General features: G+C 42.9%; 1 protein-coding gene across 1 annotated transcript; it reads right to left on the reverse strand.

Moving 5' to 3' along the window:
* Positions 1-1683: 1683 nt before the first annotated feature.
* On the reverse strand, positions 1684-24689 carry LOC121282146 (guanine nucleotide-binding protein G(t) subunit alpha-2-like). The gene is made up of 9 exons (XM_041195657.1): positions 24607-24689; positions 24448-24490; positions 22501-22642; positions 21353-21510; positions 17628-17756; positions 15314-15443; positions 11399-11552; positions 5100-5313; positions 1684-2274 (listed from the first exon to the last, which is right to left on the reverse strand). Exons 2-8 carry the CDS (start codon positions 24450-24452, stop codon positions 5123-5125), a joined length of 909 nt encoding a protein of 302 aa, XP_041051591.1. The 5' UTR covers positions 24453-24490; positions 24607-24689; the 3' UTR covers positions 1684-2274; positions 5100-5122.
* Positions 24690-25781: the final 1092 nt, after the last annotated feature.

Raw genomic sequence — 25781 nt, forward strand, 5'->3', positions numbered from 1 at the left:
TTGAATATATCGTCGTTCAGTCATAATCCATAATCCTCAGGTAAAGTATACAGTTGTAAATTTCACATTACCTGGCGGCCAGGTTTTCCACACAAGAGCCTTACCTTTTAAATTATTTCCTTTTATGGTGCTGCTGCAATGTTAATGTTGGGTTACCATATGAACCATATTTGGAGCCTTCTGATTTGGGCTCCCAATACTTAATGCTCATGAGGAGAAAAGACAAATCCCACATGCAAACCAAGACTTTTATAATCCAAAGCTTGAGCTACAAAAAATCTTGTGGTGAATCTGTGCAATTATTGTCTGTAACCTAGGTGGAAGTTTGGAGAGGAATACCTCTGTGATTGTTAGAAACAACTTTGGTTGTTTTAAGAAAATCATCATCTGAAATTTAGAACCTTGGCTGTTGCTGCCCCTGTTTTTCTGTACATGCTGATCCCTTTATACATGTACAATTCAGAACTTTGGACAAAATACCTGTGACCTGACTACTTAGGAAACAGACTGGTCTGATCCCATAGATTCCTCATCGCTCAACCTTAATTTTCTAAGAAAAGACCAGATCTATTTTAATTCTAGGTACTGCAAAGCTAGAAAATTTAAGCAAAATTGCTTTTATAACAGTTACCAAAACTGAAATAAAACTCCTATATGATGTGCTTTTGATATAACCTGCCATTTGGAGAAAATGCAGAGCACACTCATGCTGCTGTCTGTAAAGGGAAGTGATGTTTACTTGCTATGTTAGACCACTAACTATAGCTTGAACATATGGATCCAAAATTACCCCAATATTATCTCTAAATGTATCCCCAAACTCAACCCAGTATCACCTAAGGCTATAAATGTTTGCTCATTTGCTCATGTTTATAGATGACCCTGTGGTTAAAATAATTCACTTAATCAAAGTTATTGACAAGCTCTTGCAACCTTAGAATAAATACTAAACTTTTATAATGGTGTCAATATTGGGGGAGATTCTATAACATTTTTCATGATTGGTTAAATAGCTATTCATGCCAGGCACTTGCCTATTGTCTGACTATTCTAAGTACTGCAGTGCTGCCAGTGAATATGAAGACCATATAATGACAAAAGTCAGTGCTTTAAAAAGAGCAGAAAGAACATGAATCAATTTGATAACTTCAATGTTAACTAATTACTTAATCCCCATCTTGGGCAGTACATCTTAAACCTGTGCAGTGCTATTTTTGTACTTTAAGTGGCTGTCTTTTTTTAAAAAAAAGCTGAAAGGATCAATAGGGATCAACATGACTAATCTGTTAGCCCACCAAAGAATAATTTTACTTGTATATCCATTGGGAAATAGCTTTGATGCTTTACATCATTTCATATACCTGGTTGGTTCACATGCTGTTAAACTCTTATTGCAGCAAAACAGAAAATAAAGGTGGTTGAAATTCAAATTAAAGATGCAATTGGAATTTTAATCCCTAAAATTCTCAATGCATTCTTAATATCCACTGTAATAAGCCTCTATTTACAAATTTTGTTCTTCAACTTTTTAAAAGAAATTGCTAATAAACAAACCTTAATGCAAATAAAGTTGTTTTGCCTGTATGTGATCTTCAAACGTTGGGTTCTGACCAGCATGGCGGTAGCATGCAGTTCAGCTGAACACTTACATTCGTGGCAGCATTTGGTAACGTTATCAATTTTAAGATATAAAGATGTGTACATGGAAAGTAGGGTGATAAGGAATAATGTTTTTAGAAGTATGGATAGTTTCCAACAATTGTGAACCCTATCTATAGGAGTGAAACCAGTGATTTCCCTGTTCAAATAAGTTCAAATCCATGAAAAGTAAAAGCTGATTAAAATATAAATATACTAAAGTTATCTAATACATACTATTACATAAAATCAAATATTTTTGTTTTCAAAATGTTAGAGGGTAGTTTCTTGGTTGTCTTGCATTGTCTAACAAAACTTTAACTGCTTTATTTAAAAAATACACAATGGGGTGACTTTTTTTTGTGGTAAAAGCAACACCAGATTTCCGCAAAATCCTGGAACCGTTGAAAGATTAGTCACTGATTTAGACACATATCTCCCCTCTCTTTGGTGCTGCTTTTATTAATGAAGTATTTGAGACCTGGAAAGCAATACATGACAAATTATACCATGTCTTATTTTGCTGCTTATCTTGCTTGTGTTCAAGATTGGCTTGGGGAAGCTGGTCATGCAGATTCGACCAAGGTAATGGTGTACACCTCAGGAGAAAGCTGGAAAGACTATGGCCAGGTGGTCCTGATGGAGGAAGAAAGTACATTAAAGTTTAAAGACAAAATGAACAGCCATTGTAACAGCAAAATAGAAATATTCAGGGCATGTGGCATCTGTAAAAATTCAAGTTATGATATTTCTGTTGTATAACACTTCAAAAATGAAGACAACAGGAATTATAGTAAAGTGGAAAACATTCTTGAGGAATGTCACCATTGTTTACAAGCCCAATTGAACCAGCCATTTGAATACTGGCTTATAAGAGCAGGACCAAAATTGGATACTCATAACTGGCTCAAATTCATACCCAGATGGGCCTAACCACAATAACATTAAAGCTGGATATCTTCAGCTCAAAACAATTGATCTCTACTGTAGTTAAGTGCCAGGCAATGACCATCTCCAGCAAAAGAGAATCTAACCATCGCCCCATGATGTTCAATGGCATCACCATCGTTGAAATCTCCCACTGTCAACATTTTGGGGGTTACCATTGACTAGAAACTGAACTGGACTAGCCATATGAATGCTGTAGCTAGGAAACGAGTGATGAGTAACTCTCCTCCTGACTCCAAAGCCTGTCCACCATCTACAAGGCACAAATCAGGAATGTGATGGCACACTTTCCACTTGCCTGGATGAGTGCAGCTCCATAAACACAAGAAGTTTGACACTATCCAGGACAAAGCAACCCATTTGATTGGCACCCTTTCCACAAACATTCAATCCCTCAGCCAATGACGAACAGTAGCAGCAGTGTACCACCACCAAGGTACCTTAGGCAGCACTTTCCAAACCCGTGACCACTACATCTAGAAGGACAAGGGCAGCAGATACAGGGGAATACCACCACTTGGAAGTTCCCCTCCAAGTCACTCACCATCCTGACTTGGAAATATATTGCTGTTCCTTTGCTGTTGCTGGATCAAAATCCTGGAACTCTTCCTAACAGCACTGTATGTGTACTTGCACCACAGGGACTGCAACAGTTGAAGGCCGCAGCTCACCGCCACCTTCTCAAGGGCAATTGGGAATGGGCAATAAATACTGACCTGGCCAGAGACACCCACATCCTGTAAATGAATTTTTAAAAAACTACCTAAAACATGCACTTCATTGACAGCATCTTCCAACTCTGATATCTGCCATCAAGATTACAAGAATATCATCACCCTACAATTTGCCAACATTCTAACTTGGATAAATGCTGCCATTTCTTCATCAGTGCTGGATGAAGCTCCTGGAATTTCCCACCTTACACCATCATAGGAAAGAACTGCAGCAGCTCAAAATGGTGAAGGGCTGAGCAATACGATAATGGGATCAAACATGTACCAAGGAGGGAGAAATCTTATATTTTGATGTAGGTTATGTACCTGAAACATCATACCTTATAGATGCTGACTGACCTGTGTATTTACTGTCTTCTGTTTTACTATCACAATAATAGAAATGTAGATTTGAATTAGGATAACAAAGAAAACCTTCACATACCACATCAAATGATTTAAAACGGTATCTGAAATATTCAAGCTGCAAGCAGATGGAGGGTAATTATAAACAGGGACACAACTCTTCCCTTTACTGCTGCACCTACCCTGTTACCATTTGATTTATTTACAATAACAGCTAAAGTATATGATGATAAATCAAGCGCAAAATTGTCTAAACCTGCTGCTCTATTCCAGTAGTTCATAAATTTTAAACTTAGATTTTATGCCACAAAATGTCAGAAAAACCAAATAATTTTCTATATATTCTAATATGGAAGACGACTAGAAGCCATGCCATTTATTTCTGGGAGTGATTGCTATAAAGATTACAACTATGCAAATTAAACTCCACTAATTTGGATTGAGGTGTATATTATGAACAGTACATATATATTTCACATGCATTAAATCAAGGCCCCATCTGCTGTTTGAATGGGTGTAAGAGATCCCATAGTGCTTTTAGAAGCAGAGCAAAGGAGTTTCCCCTGATGTCCTGGACAATATTTATCCCACAATCAATGTCACTAAAACAAACTATCTGGTCATTATCCCGTTGCTTCTTTTGGGGCCTTGCTGTGCAAAAAATATTGGGGAGATGTTTTGGGACATCCTGGATTTGTGAAAAGTTCCAAAATAAATGTAAGTTCTTATTCATACAGTCGGGTTGATTTCAATTCTCTTGCATTTCATCAGCTGTTTTGTTTGGAGAAATATTACCTATTTATGCACAACTAAATTGTTATCTTACAGTATTGGATTTTTCCCTTGGCAACTAGATGTTTAGCAATATATTTTGCTACTAGGTGGTGCCCTTCTGGGTTGTTAAATTGTTTTAATTATATTTGTGTTAAATGATATCTGTGTTACTGTGTGACCATCTGCAGGCTTCTGAGAACTTGAATTCAGACTGGGCCCCCTTACTGAAGATTTGTCAAAGTGGCTATATACAATCATAGGTTTACACCATGCTTAATAGTGCATTTATAGTTACTTTGAGTGCTTCAGCTGGGAGACAAAGACGACATTCAAGCACTGGAGTCAATGCAGACGGAATGTGAGGAAGAACTTTTTTATGCTGTGAGTGGTAATGACCTGGAAGTAGCTACTCACAAGGGTGGTGGAATTGGAGACTGTAAACAACTTCAGAAGGAAATGGAATGGGCACTTGAGAGAAAGAAACTTACAGGGATAGCATGGGGAAATGGACATGACTGGACTGGCCAACAGACAGCCAACATGGTCTTGATGGGCTGAATGATGACCTTCTTTGCTGTAATAACTGATTCTACTGAGATGAAAATTTATAATAAAGAAGGTGATTGAAAATAATCACTTTTACAAAACTTTCTTACATACCTGATAGTCTGAAGCCCAGATGTTCAGAAAAGGCCACAGTCTTTAAGATTTTCTTTAATGATGATGTCTTTCACAGCATCGAATACAAATTTGACGTTTTTTGTGTCAGTAGCGCACGTCATGTGTGCATAGATTTCCTTAATATCTTTTCGAATGTTGAGGTCTAGGAATTGGTCCTTGATGTAGTTGCCAGCATCATCATATGTGTTGGGGCCTTAAAATAGAGCACAAAGATTTTACTCCATGTTGCACTGAAGAACTTTGGTTTATAGTCAGTCCAAGGGAACATTGGTTCCAGAGCAATGCTCTGTTTGTATTTTTTAAAATGCTCAGAATGTTCAAATATTTGTTAGTTATTGCAGGTGAAAGCTCAGTTTGAACGAAAGTTTCTAGTCAGTTATGAATATCTCAAAGGCCAGAATTTTTCGCTCGTCTGGCGGACTTGGCGAGGGTAGGCAGGGGCTGTTGAGAACCTGACCGCCGCCCGCGATTGGCTCCACACCGTGATTTTACGCGGGCGGGCCAATTAAGGCCTGCCCAGCGTAAGATACGGAAGGGGCAGGCGGGTCAGGAGCTCAATGTCCGCTGGGTCCAATGGCAACCCAGCGGCTGATTAAAAAGTGGTCCAGGCAGCCCCTAGTAGGTTACCACGGAAGAACACAAAATCGTCATGATGGATCTGGTTGCTGGTGGACACAGCAGGTCGGTGGCGCAGTCAGCCCTGCATTTCTCTGACGAGTGCCTTGCTGCCCTCCTGGACGGGAGGAGGAGGAGGAGGCTCCCCCACCTCACCAAAAGGGCCTAGGAGGAGGTGGCATCCAGGGTCAGCAACCTTAATGTGATTAGGCGCACATGGATCCAGTCTCAGAAGCAATTCAACAATCTCCTATTATTGGGAAGGGTGAATGCTGTGTTGGCATAGATCACTTTGCACATCAGTTAAGAGCTGTCCGTTCCACCCCCGCCCCACTCCTTGGACCTCACAGGTCTTACAATGTGAGTGGCAAATGTTCAAAGAGGAAGCATCTGGCCAAGGGGGTGAGCCTGGCTGCTTGCACTGAGTGTCTTGTGGCTCCAGGGTCATGAATCGGCTGAGCTCTGCGAGGTGTTCCTCAGGTGGGGTTGGCCAGGCTGCATTGGTGCTGCAGGTAGAGGGTGGACTAATCAATGCTCCTCTCTCCTTTCAGGAGAAAACATCCCATTACAATGCAGAGACGTTGCGGACTGACGGAGAACTGCCCCACCTACTCATCTTGACCTGATATGAGCAGGAGGCCCTGGAGCTGGAGAGACGCCATGCACCTAGGTCAACCTGCCGCGGTGAGGTTGGGGGACCACAGGGAGTTAAGAGTACAGTGCACTGAGATCAGAATGTCTGTCATTGCAACCATTCCACTGTTGTCTCTATATTGATGAGAACATTGAACCTGTAATCCCTGTTGATAATGGAAAGATGAGGACATCTGACCCAGGTGCCAGGCATGCACAGTTACAGTGTAATGACTTCAACTAATGACATGTCCATGTCATTTCTTCTTTTCAGGCTCACCAGCAGCCCATCAGGGTGAGGAGTCTGAAGGTCCACCACTGACCCCAGAGGACAGCAACCATCACAACGCACCTGCGATACACCCTCTCTGCCAAGCATGCACCAGCGCAGATACCAGCACGACGGCGGGCATTAGATCGGAGGCTAGTGTCTCAGAGCACATTGGTGAGGGCACTTCACACATGCTTGAGGTGCAGGCAGAGGCAAAGAGTGCCCAGGGTGCCGGCAGTCAGAGGAGCACTGGGGACCAGAAACATGCTCAGTCAGTGGCTGATGATGAGCCTTTCATGTCATCCATGAGGCAGCAGATGCTGGACATTTAGCAGGGTGTGTGGGAGGATCTGGCAGAGATACATGACGGAATGCGTGCAATGGTCTCCGTTGTGGAGGAGTCCATGTGGAGCATGAGAAATGCAATAACCCTCATGGCCAAGTGCAATGCCTCCTTCATTGAGAGAAAGGTGACTCTTATGGAGAGGCTCCTCCAGGAGCTGAATCGGGTGTTCCTGGGGACGCACTCAGACCTGCAAGCCCTCACACCGGCAATGACCTCAGGTGGTCACTGTCAGTGTGGGAGATGGATTGGGGCACCCAGTATCCCAGCTACATGTCCGTCCATCAATGGTGAGCAGGGAGGTCCAGAGTGACTTCATGTTAGGGCACGAGCTGCCTGTCATCTCTGCGGGCTTCTCTCAGGGGACTCCAGCTGAGGGAAGCAGCTCCTCCGCCCCTTTGCCACTGATCATGGCATCCAATGAGACTGTGGCAACTGGGGAGAAGCCAATTATGGCACTGGCCACTGCCTCCCAGGAGGGGCCAGCAGACGCCCACCAAAGTCATCAAGGCCAGGGTCAGCAGGTTGGTTCCAATGCCAGTGCCAGTGAAGGGGGAAGAACCTAGACGTAGCACCCACAAGTGAAAAGCACCTTAATCACAATATGGCCTGATCACGGGAGATATTCGTTTGCCCCACTTTTAATTTAATTCTTAATTGGTGTGATGGAGAACACCTCTGAATTTCATTTGTGAACTTTTTCCAGGCACCACATCATTAAATGTGTTTTTGTACAACATGCCTCTGGGTGCTTCATTAGTTCTGCAGGCGCAGGGTGACCCATGATATTATGGGTGACTTGTTTCTCATTAAATTAATTGAAATGGCACATAGTGCATTTTGTTCACCAAGCAAATGTTCAGGGATCGAGTATGGAGCCTGCAGCCCTGTCATGTGGTGGTGGTTTTTCTCATTTGGTAGGCTAGCTGAAGGAGCGTTGGATCAAAGCCTCCCTGGAGGTTGCTTAGGTCAGCCTCTATGCCTTCAGTGTTATCCTGAGCATGCTTATCTTCGGACTTACTACTGGACTCATTGTCTGTTGCCTGAGCAGCTGCATCAAGATCTTCTTCCTCCACTGCATCCCCCATTTCAGATTGTGGAGAGCGCAGCATGGGACGACTATCAGTGACACATGATCTGGGGGGTATTGGAGTGCACTCCCTGAACTGTCCAGGCATCGGAAGCACATCTTGGGAAGACCTATGGTTCTCTACCACCGCCCTTGTGGTGCCGTGGCTCCTATTGTACCGCTGCTCAGCTTCTGTTCTTGGATGGTGGAGAGGCGTCATGAGCCACCTTCTGAGGGGATAGCCCTTGTCACCCAGCAGCCATCCATCTATTTGGGCTGGAGCACTGAAGAGCCCCGGCACCTGGGAGTGTCTGAGGATGTAGGCGTGGTGGGAGCTGCCTGGGTACCTTGCACAGACTTGTAGAATCTGCATCCTGTGATCACACACTATCTGCACGTTCATGGAGTGGAAGCCCTTCCTGTTGATGAAGGCACTCAGCTGACCAGCTGGTGCCTTGATGGCCACATGTGTACAGTCGATGGCTCCCTGGACGCAGGGGAAGCCAGCAATGGCCACGAAGCCTCTGGCTCGCTGTGTCTGACTTGCCTCATCTGTGAGGTAGCGAATGAAAGTCAATACCCGCCTGAACAGAGCGTCTGTCACCAGCTTGACACTACTGCGGACAGCTGATTGGGAGACACCACAAAGATCACCCACTGACCCCCGGAAAGAGCCGGAGGCATAGAGGTTGAGGGCCACAGTGACCTTCAGCGCCTCTGGCATGGGGTGTCCCCCCACACAGTCGGAGCTGATCTCAGGGCCGATCCTGTGACAGATGGAGATCAAAATTTACCTTGAGAGGCGGACCCTCCTTCGGCAATGCACTTCAGACATATTGAGGTAGCTGCATCTCTGCCTGTAAACCCTGGCAGCAGGATAGTGGCATGTTCTACGGCCCCTTCGGTCTTGGACTTCCTGTTGGCCCTGCACCCCTTGTGCCTGCGCCTCTCCTCCCACAGACTGCTCCTCTGGAGGCTGAATAGGGACACCTGCCCTCCTCCCCTTTCTGTCCTCTTCTTCCTCCTCCTCCGAGGTGCCTCCAGCGGAGACCACAATCCTTATTCCCAGGGTAGGGGAAGGCCGTCTGATACCTGGAAGGGCCCACACGTTGTTGTTTTCCAGGCCCTCGGAGGATTCACAGGGCCCTGAACTGAAGCCTCTTATTTCTGTCAAAGCAGCTCTGAAGCGAAATGAAGATGTCCCGTTCACACGATCAAGCGGCAGCAACTTATAAGCTAAAGTACAAACAACTCAAATTAACAAGCCCGCTCGCCCTTCTTATCCCGCCCATGGATGAGGTTTTTGAAATTGTGGCCTACCGCCTGCCCGTTTTGTCAGTGCGACGGCCTGAAAATCGCACGGGGTCACGTAAACTCTGGGACAATTGGCGTCTCAAGGGCCCTAACTGGTCACTTGATTAATGGCAGGCAGGTCTCCGTCTTCACTGTGCGCCCGCCTAGCGAAATATCGCGAGAGTGCGCGGTGACGCCGTCACGCTCGGCCGACGTCAATGCGCTTCATTGCTCGGACCCCGCGTGCGCACCTAAACGTTCTGCCCAAGGTGATGAAGGGCGATTTATGATATTAAAACCCAGAGCGATAACTGGGGCCACTGGCCGGCAGTTGGCAGGAATTTTGTTTGCTATGTGTCACCCGGAACATGGGTGTAAAGACAGTTTCTGTCGCAAGCTGACGTGGGCTGTTTCATTATCAGAATATTTTATGAATGGAATTGTTAGCAATCCGTCTCACTCCTGAAGTGATGTGTCATTGAAGGTGGACAATTCCCTGCCCTCCGAAAATCATGATCATCTTCCTGTAGCAGATACCCAATGGTCTGTTCATAGGCGTTCTTTCTTCATTCAGCCGATGTTCACTATTCGTTGCACTGAAATGGTTGCTTCCCTGCTTGTGGCTATATCTCTGCAGTTGGTATTTATTTTGCCCTATAATATATTACAGCTTTACTGAGGGGCTGGATTTTATGGCCTCCTGCTGGGTGCCTTTTTGGCGTGAGGTGGAGTGGGGGAAGAGTACCTAAAATATGACAGGTGGGTAGCCCACAGCGTTCCCACCCACCCCCAACCCAGTCCCTGTTATACGGAGCGGTGGATAGGATGCCCACTATCCCTCCCACCCTTAGGCCAATTGAGGCCCTTAAATGGCCAATTAATGGCCACTTAAGAATTTCAATCTGCTCCCACTGCCAATAGTGGAAGGTGGCAAGAGTGGGAAGGCTATTTTTTCACCAAAGTTTGTGAAAAGATGGGAAGGCAGGGAGTACATCCTTTGGGGGTGGGAGGGGAGGGTTGCCTGTGCACATCAAGGGCAACTCCCACTTAAGATTGTACCTCCCGTCCACGACTTTGTGCCTCCCTGTCTGGTCTCCAAAACCCGCCCTGGACGCCCTCACCACCATCCCCGGGGATCCCTCCCCACCTGTAAAGCCTTATTTATCTCCAATGTCCATGACACTTGTCGTGGGCCTCCTTGCAGTCCCAACAGCCCTCACTGCTCTTTTCTGGTGTGGCTAGGACTGCAAGAGCCACCAGCCAATCAGACTGTCCGGGCAGCTCTCGAGGACGGAACTCAACTTTGCTTCCCCCCCACCCCACCCCACCCCTACATGGTAGAAATCTGTCACCCTCTGTAAAATTCAGCTTGTGATTTTATCTTTGGCCCAACACATGTGGACCTCCAAGCAGCCTTCAATTAGATTGCTTGAAATGTCAGTTCTCCAAACTTGTCTTGCTTATTACTAAATTGCATTTAGCAGAACTGTCTGATGATGTGGGAGGCGACTCTCCAGGGCATGGAACAACTGATCTGTGGTCACAGGAGTGTGCAGTTTTACAATTGGCCAACAGTGATTATGCAAGGCTGGCACTGGATCTAGCAATGGTTGGTCTGGCATTTCCTTGCTGCGTTTCAACCCTTACCATCACAGAATCTACAGGAAACTCAGCAGTGATTTGTGATGAACACAATTCATCTCTATCATAAATCTGGAATATTAGTTTAAATTAAATTGAAAAAGGGCCATAGGTTCAAAGTATAATTCTTCCCAATACACAATGATCTTGTGAACTGTTGGTACAGGAAGATTGAAGGCAACAACTGATATTGCTATGATTGATATTCCTTATGAAGTTGGAATCACGGTAACAAATTTGATCAGATCTCAGCCACAACTGGAGAATTTTTAAAAAACACAAACCGTAGAGGACACTTAAAGGTCAAATATTAAATCATCTGAACTGAGTAAGAAATGGTTTGTCCATGTTATCTATCTGAGCTTACTAATCATATTCCCCTCTAAGAAATTGGAAAGGAAAATGGGAAGTACCATCATAATCCGGGAAGCAGATGCTTAGATGAACTTTTTTGATTTTTTCCTCGAAAAGATCCTTTTTATTCAAAAAGAGCACGATGGAAGTGGCTGCAAAGTACCTGTGGTTGCAAATACTGTTGAAGAGATGGAGACTCTCATGCATACGGTTCTGGTGGGAATAAATAGATAGACAGAGATGCTGAAACTGTATTATTGTGGAATGGGGGGAGGGGGAAGAAAGCATATAAATGGGACAAATACCAAATTCAGCAGAAACTTCTCTACTCAGGGTGGTTGGAATACAACAAAGGACTAGTTGAGACAAATAGACTAGATGCATTTAAGACACGCCAAATAAACACATGGGGGGAAAATTCCTCCCCCGTTAGGGGGGTTGTGCAGGGGTGGGTGTGGCCCCGATCAGGCTCATACCACCATTTTACATGGGCGGGCCAATTAAGGCCCACCCAGCGTGACGTGCATCCAGAGGCACTGAGCGCTCCCTGTGCGTGGGAGGTGGGGGGGGGGGGGGGGGGGGGGTGGTGGGGGGTGGGGGAGAGAGTGGGGTGGGGGGTAGAGGGGCGGTCCCAGAGTCGAGGCCTGTGTGAAAGAGCGCAGAAATCTCCCTGAGGCACAGAGAAGTTTAAGTTTTTAAAATCCAAATAAAGAAAAGAAAACATTTTAAGACATGTGCCCTCTATGTGACAACGTCACATGAGCTGGAATATTTCAATGAATTTTCATTAAAATTTTTATTCCATTTATAAACAATGCATGAAACCTCATCCCGCCCGTGGATGAGGTTCCATGAAAAATGCGAAGGCCGCCTGGGCTCTATGCCTGCCTGCCAGCCTTAAGGTTGGACGGGCAGCTCAGTTGATTAGTTTAATTAGCCTTTAAATGGCCTTAATAGGCCTTCGACAGTTCAGCGGGTGAGCAGCCAACTCAGCTGCACACCCGCCGAACTGAAAATCTAAATGACGCGCGGTGATGTCGGGACACACAGCCAACGTCACTCCGCATCATTTTATGCCTCGGAGAGCTGAAAATTCTGGCCACGGAGGAGAGTATGCTGGGAGAGTTAAATGAAGAGGGGAGGGAGGAGGCTTATATGGAGCAGGCACACTGGTGTGGAGGGTTCCCGTGCTGTACATTCTGTAAAAATGTCTTCCTCTTTTGTCTTCCTTCTACTGCATCCCAACATCATTTTTAACTGTTTGGGAGATTTTAGCTGATACCGCACATTTACCACAATTCTGGTTCCCAGCACTTTCTGGTCTGATATTGGAATATGTATCGGCAATAATACAGACGAAGACTGGAGTCCTTGACTATAGAATCGTGCAGTGTGATAGGAAGCCATCTGGCAATCGAGTCTATACCAGCTTTTTAAAAAAGTGGTCGATTAGTCCTACTTCATTGTTTCTTCCCATAGCCCAAAATATTTTCCTTTTCCAGGATATATTCAATTCTCTTTCGAAAGTTACTCATGAATTTGCTTCCATCATCTGTTCAGGCAGTGAGTCCATTCCAGAGAATGACGCGTTGGATTAAAAAAAAATCCCTCATCTCTTCCCCTGGCTGTTTAAATCTACATGCTTGTGCCAATGGAAACAATTTCCCCCCTATTTACTCTATCGAAGCCATTCAGTTCTATTAGATCTCTTCTTTTCTGCTCTAGGCAGAACAATCCCAATTTCTCTCCTCTCTCCACATACCTATCCATCACCCTGGTACCATTCTAATAAATCTGCACCCACTCCAATGCTTTACATTCTTCCTAAAGTGTGCCCTGAATTGGACCCAATCTCCTAGCTGAGGCCTACCCATTGATCTATAAAGGTTTAGCATGCTTCCTTGTTTATAAAGCCAAGGATTCCTTAAGGCTTTATACCAGAAATAAGGACTCAGGATGCAGAAGTGAAACACTTGGGGGTCTATTGAGAATTAAATGAACAGGCAGGGTTGCTGTCACTGAGGGAGTTTGTGGAATGGGGCAGATATCATCAAGACTAACTGTTGCTCAGAAGAAAGACAGCTCCTTCCTCAGTGTGAAATGCTGATTATTATCTACCTTGCAGGAACCAGGAAAGTTAGGGACTGAGCAACAACAGTTACCCATTGATAACACATCGCTTCCTCCAGTTCTGCATTTGGCCTTCTCGGGTGCTAATTCTCACGGATTAAATGCTAATTGTCAAGTTACTTGAAATAAACCTGACCTAAGGATGGCTTCTACCTGTGACTTGCCTTTGTCGAACAGCTCAACTGGGACCCAATTTAATTTCAATTAGATCAAACCTCTGTGTGACATGGTGCTGCTGCAATAACAACCTTGCATTTCTGAGGTCCCAAGGCAAAGTTTGGCCTGAGTCGCAGGGAGTTTTGAGGCAGGTGAGAAAAAGCTCCATCAAAGATGTAAGTTTAAAGCAGTGTCTTAAAGGAGGAGAGGTGGAGAGGATTGTTGGGGGAGGTGGCAACGCTTGGAATTTCTGAACTTAGCCCCTAGGCAGCTGAAGGTACAGCTACCAAAGGTGGAACGATAGAAATTGAGGATATGCAAGAAGCCAGAATGAGAGGGGAGCAGGGATCTGGGAAGGTTTTGTAAGGCTGGAAGAGATGACGGAAACAGGGAGAGGTGAGGCCACAAAGAGACTTGGAAACAAGGATGGGAATTTTGAAATTCTGAGTTTTTAAATTTTGCACTTTGAGACAACAATCAGGTGCAGGTTGGAGCAGCAGAATACAGGTTAGTAACCACCACTGCCCATCTGTTTCTCAACACAGGTTATTGGGAAATTGAGATCCAAGTTGAGAGCTTCAGCATTGTGAGTGAAGGAAATTCTGAGCAAGTCTGAGCCAGCTCACTCGATATGAGCTTCACTATCCACTAGAAAATTAATTATGCTCATCACTCCTCATTACTGTAGGACGCAAACTGAGATGAAATCTTCCACTGATGTTTAATCAAAATTGAAATAATGCATGTAAGGCCAGCTTTTAATAGAATGTTAATTTGCAATTTAATATGCAATCAATGTCTAGCACAATCACAGATTACTGGCAAGGTAAAATACTGCAGATGCTGAAAACCTGAATGCATATTACTGCCAGTGAAAATTTCACAGGCTTAGTTTTATGTTGAATTTAATTGTAGTAAGTTTTCATCATAAACTGTCAGTAATCACCAGGGCCAATTTAATGAGCTATTTGCCCTTTGTACATGTGTCCTTAAACTGACATTCATCCCACACTTAAGAAACTTAGAACAGCAACAGAATGACATTTCATTAGTTGAACTCTGGTGCAGTAAAGCTCTGAATCAATCCTTGAACATTCTGGTCACGTTAGCAATGTTTTTTCCAAATGAAGCCCCAATACAGTGACACAGCTCTCGCATTGATTGTACCTGAGACATAGTTACTTAATGACACTGCATTGAAATGAACGTGTGACATATCCATTTATTGACATTGCACTAAATTAAAACTAGTCCCATTTCAGTCATAGGCAGAAATGTGTTAATGTAACAAGCTCAGGCTCTGAACTGGATTAACGTCAATGAATTAGCATCCAGTGATGACATACTTTGGTCTCACTGAAGTTTATCTCACTCAAATACATTCTTTAGAAAATGCATGTCTTTCCAAAAATACCTCTTCTAGTGCTTTTGTATAACGTCATCTGTTTAAAGGATCAGAATTTTAGAATTTTATAGTAGAGGAGGAGGTCATTGGGCCCATCATATCTGTGCCAGCCCTTTTATCCAATTAGTCCACCTAAAACTTTAGGTTTTTTTTTCTATCCAGTGAGGATTTGAAAATATTGGAATCACTGCTGGCACTACACGAGAGATTTTAAATCCTTCAAAAATAATGTATTCCAGTCACACAAGATTGATTTTGTGAAGACACATTTAGAATTACATACCACTTCATCATCTTCAACCAGCACCATGTCATAGGCACTGAGGGCACCACAGAAAATAATGCAGGTAACTCCTTCAAAACAGTGGATCCACTTCTTCCGTTCTGACCTCTGTCCACCGACGTCAAACATTCTGAGGTTAGAGCAAAAATGAGAATATTAGCTGCTTTAGTATTTTACGAATCTAATAAAGAGTGACGCTATTAAATTGTGCTGTACCTATAAGGTAGAGACCCCATTCATATGTATCATTTTGAAACTATCCAGTAAAAAGTTTTATTTCCGGTAAAGTAGCTGCTTATTTACTTTAATTGAATGGTTCATATAAAAGCAAGTCTTTGGTCCATTTGATCGTATCCTCCTTGAACACCTGCTCTGAGTACAAGAGTAGGTCAGATGCTGGCCATTCACCTTAGGAGCCCGGACCTCAACTCAGCCCAAATTGACGACTCTTTTATTTAAAACCAATTACACTAATTTAACAAAACGAGGGACAAAGTAAAAAGCAGCCTCTTAAAGAGATCCTGCAAAAAGGATACTAAAACCTTAAAAAGGAGACTTAAAAACGTCAAGTTAAAACTTGATTAAAGGGGTCGGTAAAACACCCCCATCCCCGCGGTGCCCACCAAGCACATGGGAGGTCTCGATGGTGCCGGCGGACACCCGGCTACAAACATAGCCGCGTAAGAGGGGCAGACAATCGGGTCAGACAACCTCCTCAAACGCCCGCTGCCTGGACCTGTTGATGGCCAACTTGGCCAGGCCCAAGAGCAGATTCACAAGGAGGTCCTCCGTCCTCCTCCCTACACCCCCACCTCCCCCCCCTTCCCTCTGCACCAGGTGAAGCCCGAGTTGATGCCAGAAATATATTTTACGCTGGTCATAAGGGTCCTATTTGAAATTATATTGCCAATCTTTATCCTAATGAGTATGCACAGCTTGTCCTTAATACAATCCTAATTGACAATCACACTCAAGAGGGTCCATAGAATAGCCAGTACAAAAAGGAGTTGCATGGAGTGCTTTTCTCATTTGGAGAACAACAGCAAAGGGTTGGGGGAGCTTTATTCTGGCTCTGGTTGTGATACAACTGACATGGGAATGCTTGCTGTTGGCACCAGTTTCCCATAATGGATAAAGTTCAAAAGCCCAGTGCTAACATCCTTTACCTTGGTGAGAATAATTTGTTTATGAAGTGTACATCCCATACAGCTATACATTCACATAATAAGTGCCACAGACCTTAAGGTTCATACCATCCAAGGGATATTATAACGTATACCTGCAATTTCTTTGCAGTCAAAGTTTCAGAGAAAATCACAGAAGTCTATTTAACTTCGATTCGAATAATGCAAGTGAATTTAATTTCTGAGTGTGTTACTAAACTCTGCATTTTTATTTATTCTCTCATGGGATGTGGGTGTCATTGGCTAGGCCAGTAATTTTAGTCTTGAGTTCTGCTGAAGGGTCATGAGGACTCGAAACGTCAACTCTTTTCTTCTCCGCCAATGCTGCCAGACCTGCTGAGTTTTTCCAGGTAATTCTGTTTTTGTTTTTGTAATTTTAGTGCCCATTCCTAATTGCCCTTGAGAAGGTGGTGGTGTGCCAACTTCTTGAACCGCTGCAGTCCATGTGGTATAGGTACAGCCACAGTGCTATTAAGGAGGGAGATCAGGATTTTGACCCAGCGACAGTGAAGGAATGGCGATATAGTTCCAAGTCAGGATGATGTGTGACCTGTAGGGGAACTTGCAGGTGGTGGGGTTCCCATGCATCTGCTGCCCTTGTCCTTCTAGGTGGTAGAGGTTGCGGGCTTGGAAGGTGCTGTTGAGGGAGCCTTGGTAAGTTGCTGCAGTGCATCTTGTAGATGGTACACACTGCTGCCACTGTGTCGGTGGTAAAGAGAGTAAAAATTGAAGGTAGTGAATGGAGTGCCAATAAAGCAGGCTGCTTTGTTCTGGATAGGGCCGAGCTTCTTGAGTGTTGTTGGAGCTGCACTCATCCAGGCAAGTGGAGAGTATTCCATTACACTCCTGACCTGTGCCTTGTAAGAAGCAGTAAGACTTGAAGGAGTGGACACTGCAGAACACTTATTCCACAAGGATCTCAGTTTGCTCATTAAGTCTTGGGAATCATCCAAACTCTGACAACAATGTGAGGTGGCCCTGGAAGTACAACTCACTTTGCATGCACAATGCAGGAGCTTTAGACTAAGTTCTTAAACCATGCTGAGCTTTTCCAGCAATTTTTGTTTTTGTTTCAGATTTCCAGCACTCGCAGTATTTTGCTTTTATTCTAAAACCATGCCGCTGTTTACCTGAAGTTCAGATCCTGGCAAGAGAATTGCTCTTCAATGATACCTGTGGTCTTAATTCTTGACCTCAGGACATCTTGCTCATTTGGAATGTAGCCAGAAGCTGTGATTCTGTCCAGGTTATCCAAGTAGCTGATGGAGAGAAAAAAAAATCACATTTCCAAACATCCTTGATTAATATCTAATCATTCTTTAGTTAAAACCAAACATTAAAATAATACCACTCCTAAGTCTGCAACCCAAAAACTGATGCACAATCTGTCCAGAAAAGCTCTTCATGTTCAAATGTGTTAGGGTCTCAGTGTTACCGATGTCTGCCCTTTTTCTCAACACATTATTCCCTGTGAACTGATAGACACAAGACGTGACTAACAGAAGAATTGGTCATATTGTCTTGCACCTCTACAGCTCATACCTCTGTGCAGATATTACTTTGTGTAGATATTACCTTGATGCTTAGATGTCAGCTCCAGCTCAGTTGCAGCATTCTTACTCCTGAATCAGAAAGTTGTAGGTTTAACTGCACTCCAATGGCTCGAGCACCTAATGGAGGCTGACACGCCAGTATTGTACTGAGGGAGTGCTGCACTGTTAGAAGTGCCATCTTTTCAATGAGAAGTTAAACTGGGTGCATGTCTATCCTTTCCGGTGGATGTAAAATATCCCCTGGTACTATTTTAATAAAAGAATGGGTGTTTTACGGTGTCCTGGCCGATATTTATTCTTCAATGAGCAACAGTAAAAAAGATTATCTGGTCACTTATTTTACACTGCTGTTTCTGGGACCTTGCTGTGCACAGATTGGCTGCAACATTTCCCTGTATCACAACAGTAACTATGTTTTCATGAGTACTTAATTGACTATAATGCACTTTGGGGCTTCTTTTCTCTATATTCTTTCATGGGATGTGTGACAATGTTAGAAATGCAGGTCCCTTTAAGAATAAACCAGGACAAACTTCAGAGTGAACTGAGAGCAGGTGAAGCTCATTGAAGCCTGTACTAAGAGTTGGGATCCCCCCACTCCCCAGCAAGGGGGTTTTTGCTTCTGGATAGGGAAAGGATCCAGAAGCGAAGAAGTTGTTGAAGAGTCATACGGACTTGAAACGTTAACTGTGTTCCTCTCCGCAGATGCTGTCAGACCTGCTGAGTTTTTCCAGGTATTTTTATTTTTGAAGTGGAAACTGGTATTTGGTACTGAACTATAGCTTAATAAGACAGTTGTGGATACCTGTATATATAAATGGATATCTCCTATTAAGTAATGTGGATGTTGCTGGCATGGTTAGCATTTGTTGCCCATCCCTAATTGTCCTTGAATGACTTGCTAGGTAATTTCAGAAGGCAGTTAAAAGTCAATAACATTGCTGTGGGTCAGGAGTCACATGTAGGCCAGGCCAGGTAAGGAAGGCAGATTTCCTCCCCTACAGGACATTAGCAAACCAGGAATATATTAAGGTTATGAAAGGTACAATAGAAATGCGAGTTATTTCTTAATGTTGAATAGTCTACTTTACGTTTCTGACAGAATGAATTTTCCCACAGCACAGAATTGCAAAGATACCATTGCACTGGGAATTGATAGCTAAATATCTTTCCAAAGCTTAACAAGATTACTTTTGGCATTTGAATGAACTGTTAAGAAGAGTTCTTGAAAATTAAGGAAGTAGTTTAAAATAAGGATTTCATGTGAAGTGCATCATTGCAATAAGATGATTCCAGAGATAAGGAACATAAGTATTGAGGAGTAGTATAATTAGTTGAACTCCAGGGAGGGTGTTTCAAAGTAAAATTGAACATTTTCAAAATTATGAAGTGAATTAACAAAATTAACCTAAATTGTTGACTATGGTGAAAGCTTCCACTACCAGAGGACTTAAGTTAAAATAAGGAAGTCAAACAAAATGTTTTCAGAGTGCAAGATAGTTGTGAAATTAGTTACCAAGGCAGGCAGTTATAGGAGCCATTTTAACCATGTCCAAGAATAACCAGATATATTCAGGGAGAGAGAAGGGATTGAGGAATATGGGGAGGAGGTGGATGATGGGTCTGTCAGGTGTGCTTGTGCCTAAAGCCCTTTTCTAGTTCATAAAAGGTCATGTCCTTCAAAGTTCTGAGGCCATGGTTAAACTTGGCAACAGGCCTTAGAAACATAAGACATCAGATTCTACTATTTGAATTTACTGGGAATCATTCCACTTAAACAAGGAGTTTTCCAACATTAAGGCATCATTTTGTTAGAAAGGGATACGTTTATAAGGGATAAAAAACATATTGAGCAAAATAATGTCAACTTGCAGTCTACTTCCTAGTCTGATACGTCAACAACCTCAGCACTGTCAAGAGTATAAAAAGGAAACCACATAGATTCCCCTGTGAAACCATGTTTATACAATCCACGCTCAACTAAGCATTATATACTCACAGCATCATCCTTTGGGTGCTGTGCATTTGGGTTCACTAGTTTAAATAAGTGATGCCTGAGTGCACATGCAAGCGTATCGCTAAACAGCATGAGGTGAGGCATACACGCGTCCAACTCAACTAACATTAAAAAGTCATTGCAATCAGTGACCTATTCAATGACTTCCTGCCATTAAAGGAAAAAGCTCAGTCTGAAAAGAATTTCCAAAACAGTCCCAATCATTTATTAAGTGATGAATGGCAATTACTTCCCGTTTATCTGTCACACCTCTGGAGTGATTTTTGTTGCTCACACTTTGAATGTAAATATAGAGATGGTGTGTGGGTAGATGGTTCATCAAAATGACCCAGTGAGGATGAAATTCAATCTATCCCACACCACCCTGTTACTCCAATCTACTTGCCATAGGTAGGACAAGCTTTGTTTTCCCAACCAATTGTGTTGGTTTAAAAGAGAGGACTCTTTACCTTGCAATAGAGCACAATTGACACATCTCAGAGGGGACACAGTGGCCTAATGGTATTGTTAGTGAACTGGTAATATAGATGCCCTGCGGTCTAGGGGTTTAAGTCCCACTATGTTAAGCTAGTCTCAGTAATGATGACTAAGAAACTGTCATCAATTGTTGAAATAAACCCACCTGGTTCACTAAGAAAATCTGCTGTTCTTCCCTGGTCTGGCCCACATGTGACTCAAGACCCACAGCAACATGGTTGACTCTTAACTGTCCTCTGAAATGGCCTAGTAAGCTATTTAGTTCATTAGCAGTTAGGGACAATTGCCCACAAATACTGACCTTGCCAAGAATTAAATTTTAAAAATCTTACTGTGTTAAAGTATTGGCTGTTCATAGAATGGGAAAGCAACACTGATTTTGTATGTGTATGGGTGGGGTACGTGCTATTGACCATTCCAGTAACAGCAGTAGAATAATGTATCACCAATTTCTTCCTGATGAGAACACAGCTCTCAGTCTGTTTGTAATAAACTGTTACAAAAAAGTAATGGTCTCGTATGGCCCAAAACAACAAAATAATGGGGAAAAGAAGATAGGAATTCTTCATGAAAGGTGACTTTTCATTCAATTTTCATTCCACGACTACAGATTAGACATCACAGGTGAGATTCGTGGGCATACAATATGTTAGGTAGATATTTCTCTGTCCACTATTTTAATAGTGGCATTAATCATTTTAAACCATACAGGTTAATCCCTTAACTAAAGTAACAGATACAGAAGTGCATCCATCAATATTGCCAGCAATATTTTCTCGCCTATAGTTGTTTGCAAGGCTGAACATACTAGGAGGCCGAGTCATTGAGCTGATACTCTGCTGCCCTTTCAAAGCAGGCCTGAACTCCTGAGTCAATCCACAACTTCTTTACAATGTCCGCCAGCTCCTTCGGCATGGTCCCCTCTTCAATGGAATCCGCAAGATTAAACAGCTGTCTCCCAGAATCCTGGTAACATAAATGAAAGGAAAACAGGAGTTAGGAAATTGTGGGGTATAATCCATCATTATGTCATTCCCAACTCTGACCAAATTAGTAAGGGCCATTTGCTGTATGAAAATGTTTTCTAGCCGCAATTCATTAACTATGAATGAATGTATTGTCTTTCAGTTAAGCAAACATGAACTGTCCGACAGTCTAAATTGGCCCAGATCTTATGGTCAGCGTCATAGTGTTGGCATTTGTTGCTAATCGCATGAACAGGTATAACACTATCTTTTCCAAAGGCTGCAGTGGGAACTTGCTCTCTCAGCTGCAGTGTCAGTCCAACAGTGAAGCGAGTGGAGAGGCCTATGGCATGACACACTGGCGATGAAGCAATGTCCTCATATGACATCATGAGCTGAAAATATGCCCCTCAAGGTCTTTGTACAGCTTAATGACAGGTAAATATTTCTCGGTTCTTTGTAATTGCTTATAGGTAGGACCAGTTAATGTGAAAGTAAAATATGTCTCAACACGTTAAGAATGTGCTGACATGAATTATCACTATTGGGTTATTGGGATCACTTCTACTTTGACCCCATTCTGCTTTAGAAAGTCGGATATTGATTTAAAGTACTATTGTCATCTAGGTATCCTTGGAAACTGAAACACTTTGTGTAGAATACTAAGATTTTCAGATAAGATTCCTTATTGGAAAGGTACTGCAAGAACTTGTGATTTCTTTCATACGATATCATAAGGAGTGACTGAGGAAAAATGACTGTGGGAGCTTAGGCAAGAGCACAAAACGTTCAACTGTGTTTCTTCATGCCCTATTTCCACAACAACAACCTGCATTTATATAGCATCTTTAAATACTTCTATACTTTTGCCAAATGCTATGTGCTGTTAAAAATAATGGGCTATTCCTGCTCACTTTCATCAAAACATAGAGCATTTGTAGCCTTAAAGGATCTCCCTCTATAAAATATTTTAACCAGGATACATTCTCACCACATTTGCTGAATCTCCGTAATCGATTCCAATAGTGGACATAGCTCGGACAACAGCCAGGATAGACTGAAGAATGTTGCCATTGATGATGGATATAAAGGCTAAACATTCTTCCTTTGAATAACCATTTTGATGGATAATTCTACAAGAAAAGTCAACATGCTCTGTGAATTACTGAATAAAGATTTGGTTGTTTTATACTTCATGTTTCATACTCTCCACTCTAAATTTCTGTTCTGATGAGCTCTGATTGGTCAGAGGGTTCTGAACATTGGCATTCTCAGCAATACTATCATTGCTGTTCCACAGGCAATATGCAACAAGGTGTGTTTGAGCAATGATGGAGATAATAGTACCTGTTGTGGGGGGTTTCCATTGGAACGCTGTGTTGGCTTGCACTGCCTCCTTGCTGGTAGCCTGCTTCTTTTGTCCCCTCTAGGCTTATAAGATCATAGAATTAAGAGCAGGAGTAGGCCTTCGAGCCTGCTCCACTATCCAGTGAGATCATGGCTGATCTTCCACCTCAGCTCCACTTTCTTGCCCTATCCCCATCCCCCTCGGCTAGCTTTTAATTCAGAGTGTTGAAAACTGGCTCAAAAGAAACTTGATTTTTGTTTAAACGCAATTTCCACTCAAAACTCCATGATCCTTTTCTCTGATTGTATCAATATCCAGCAAATTGCACCGAAAAATATCAATGCAACCCAAGTTTATAAATACAATGAACTTTATTCTTCCCATCAACAAGTAGTACTGAGTTCTCTATGGGTAAGCTGAACCTGATTTGACACCCTGGCAGACTTCTTAGTGTTAGGGAGAGAAAATATTCACAAATGAGAAATTTGTTTTTTCTATATTGACTATAGCTTTATTTTTTTGAACCAGTTCTTTATTTCTTTTATCAAGATACCCTTAAAGGTTATCTTATTGGAAAGGTACAGTCAGAATTTGTGATTTCTTTCATACAATATCAAAAGGAGTGACTGAGGATAACTTTCTGACTGTGGGAATTCAAGCAAGAACACAAAATGTTCAACGGCATTTCCTACGTTGAGACTGGGAATCTGCTCAAACAGGCGGTGGTGCAGTGGTATTGTCACTGGACTAGTACTCTAGAGACCCAGGGTTCAAGTCCCACTACAGCAGATGGTGAAATTTAAATTCAATAAAAACCTGGACCACAAAACCATTGCTGATTGTCAGGAAAAGCCCACCAGGTTCACTAATGTCCTTTAGGGAAGGAAATCCCCTGGTCTGGTCTACATGTGACTGCAGACCCACAGTAATGACACTCAAATGGCCTTAGCCAGTGGTGCCCACATCCCATGAATGGAAAACAAATACCTAGCCCAGGAAATGAAGAAGAAATGCAAATCAGCATAGTCTCAAATATAACATTTCAAATTAAATTCAACAACACCGATCACAATTCATCTGGAAGCAACAGCTTTCCCATCACTTATTTTCACCTCAAGGAAATTATTAAATGTATGTTCATTCTACCACTGCCAGGTTATTGTATGTATGTATGTATTAAGACATATCTTGGGATGAAAAGGTTTCTGTTTACAGCGAAGTTTCATGTGTAACATTGTTAACTGAAGGTGGGTCAGTTCCGCTTTATCAATAGTTAATGGTTAAATCTCAGTGAGACCGAGCTGCATGGGACAGTCTGTAAGTGTGAACTGATGATCTGAGTTTCGTACATGTGGGAGGAAACGTGCAATTACAGCTTGATTTGAAAATGCAAATGTGTTTGTAGTGTAGTTGGGAAGCTGTGACTGCAGCAAGTGGCAATGAATGGCACATGGATATGTGTGCCTGGAATACCAGAGTTATTTTAACACTGAAATTCCATTGTATGATTAATGGGATCATATCAGTGAAGTGATTAAACTTTTGTATCTCCTTAAATAAAAGGAAAATGCAGGAAAAATCAAAACTTACTTCATTTGTTTGACGATGGTGCTTTTTCCTGATTCACCAGCACCTGAAACATTGAAAAACAACAGTTACCATAAAAAGAGGACATACAGTGTACCATAGGGAAGGTGTATAGACTCCACATAGAGTATATGAGCATAAAGAGAAGTCAGAGATAGGGACCTGGTTGGTGCAGTGGGTTTTGCGCTGACCATTCGCCTCTGAATCCAGCCCTCAAAAATGTGGTGAAGCTCGTTTGCTACAATCGTCCAACAAGAAATGAAATGAAGTGAAATAAATAGACTGACTGTATTCTGTAAAACATGGAGTGGACTGTTGGGAATTGACAGAAACAAGTACCTGGTGTCCTCCAGCATTGACAAAACTCAAGGTAGCCACCCACACTAATTACCTAGACAACGCATCAACAATCTTTCTTCCCAAGGACAATCCCACAATGGAACAAGCTGCCAAAGGAAATAGTCACAGCCCCATCACTGAAAACCTTCAAGACTCATCTTCAGATTATTTCTATTTGTAAGTTTTCATTATCAGGACTACCATCTCAGCAAGTCATGCCTGGTTTAGCTAGCGCTGCCCAAAAAAATGTTGGTGGAATACGGATATTACTCTGTGATGTTGACACAACCAAATCAGAAACAGAAGCAGAGTTTAATTAGTGTTAGTTCAGGTCTTACTGGACCTACTCCTGCAGCATGAAACTATAGGTTTAATTTTCTCTTTAATTGGCAAGCTAACTCAAGTACCAGAGTGGCTGGTGGCCTAACTCAAGCCTCAGGTTGGATGATGTGGGGAACGTGAAAGAGGGGAATCACACTGATGCAGATAAAGACGCTTGCCTGGGACAAAAGCAAAACACTGCAAACGCCGGAAACACCAGGAAGCAGCACCAACGTTGCTATCAATGTGCCAGAGAAATACATGAGGGAGGGGACCCGAGTATGACTGGAACAAAGAATGTTCCTCACACTGCTTGAGGTAAGGGCTGAGGCACATTGCTGAGGGATAGTGGAGGGAACTTTACTCTAGGTCTGGCTATGCTGTATCTGAATTGCTGGATATTGACCCTGGGTGCTTTGATTAGAGGGAATTCCAATCGCTATCACTAGCACCGTTCATTTGCCTCTCCTGGGAGATTGCTTGGCTGCATGGGGGTGGACACGGATATGGTGGCAGGGGCAAGAGGATGATGCTGTGCAGAAGCTACACCATGACAAGGTGGAATTAATGGGCCAGTTGCTCCCTGGTTACCCTTTTTTTATGTATGCACATATGACCCCAAGTACTCATTCCAACCAGTGTTTTAAAAGTTCGGCAATGAAATCTGGATTGGTTTG

This window comes from Carcharodon carcharias, chromosome 9, assembly GCF_017639515.1.
Source record: "Carcharodon carcharias isolate sCarCar2 chromosome 9, sCarCar2.pri, whole genome shotgun sequence".
NCBI lineage: Eukaryota > Metazoa > Chordata > Chondrichthyes > Lamniformes > Lamnidae > Carcharodon > Carcharodon carcharias.

Bases quoted from the DNA above. Each gene is read 5' to 3' on its own strand.
- LOC121282146 (XM_041195657.1), bottom strand. The intron at 11,553-15,313 runs GTATGTAATTCT...TATTCCCACCAG, and splicing joins TGGTTGAAGATGATGAAGTG to AACCGTATGCATGAGAGTCT. The intron at 5,314-11,398 runs GTACTTCCCATT...CTCTATTTTAAG, and splicing joins CTGCTTCCCGGATTATGATG to GCCCCAACACATATGATGAT.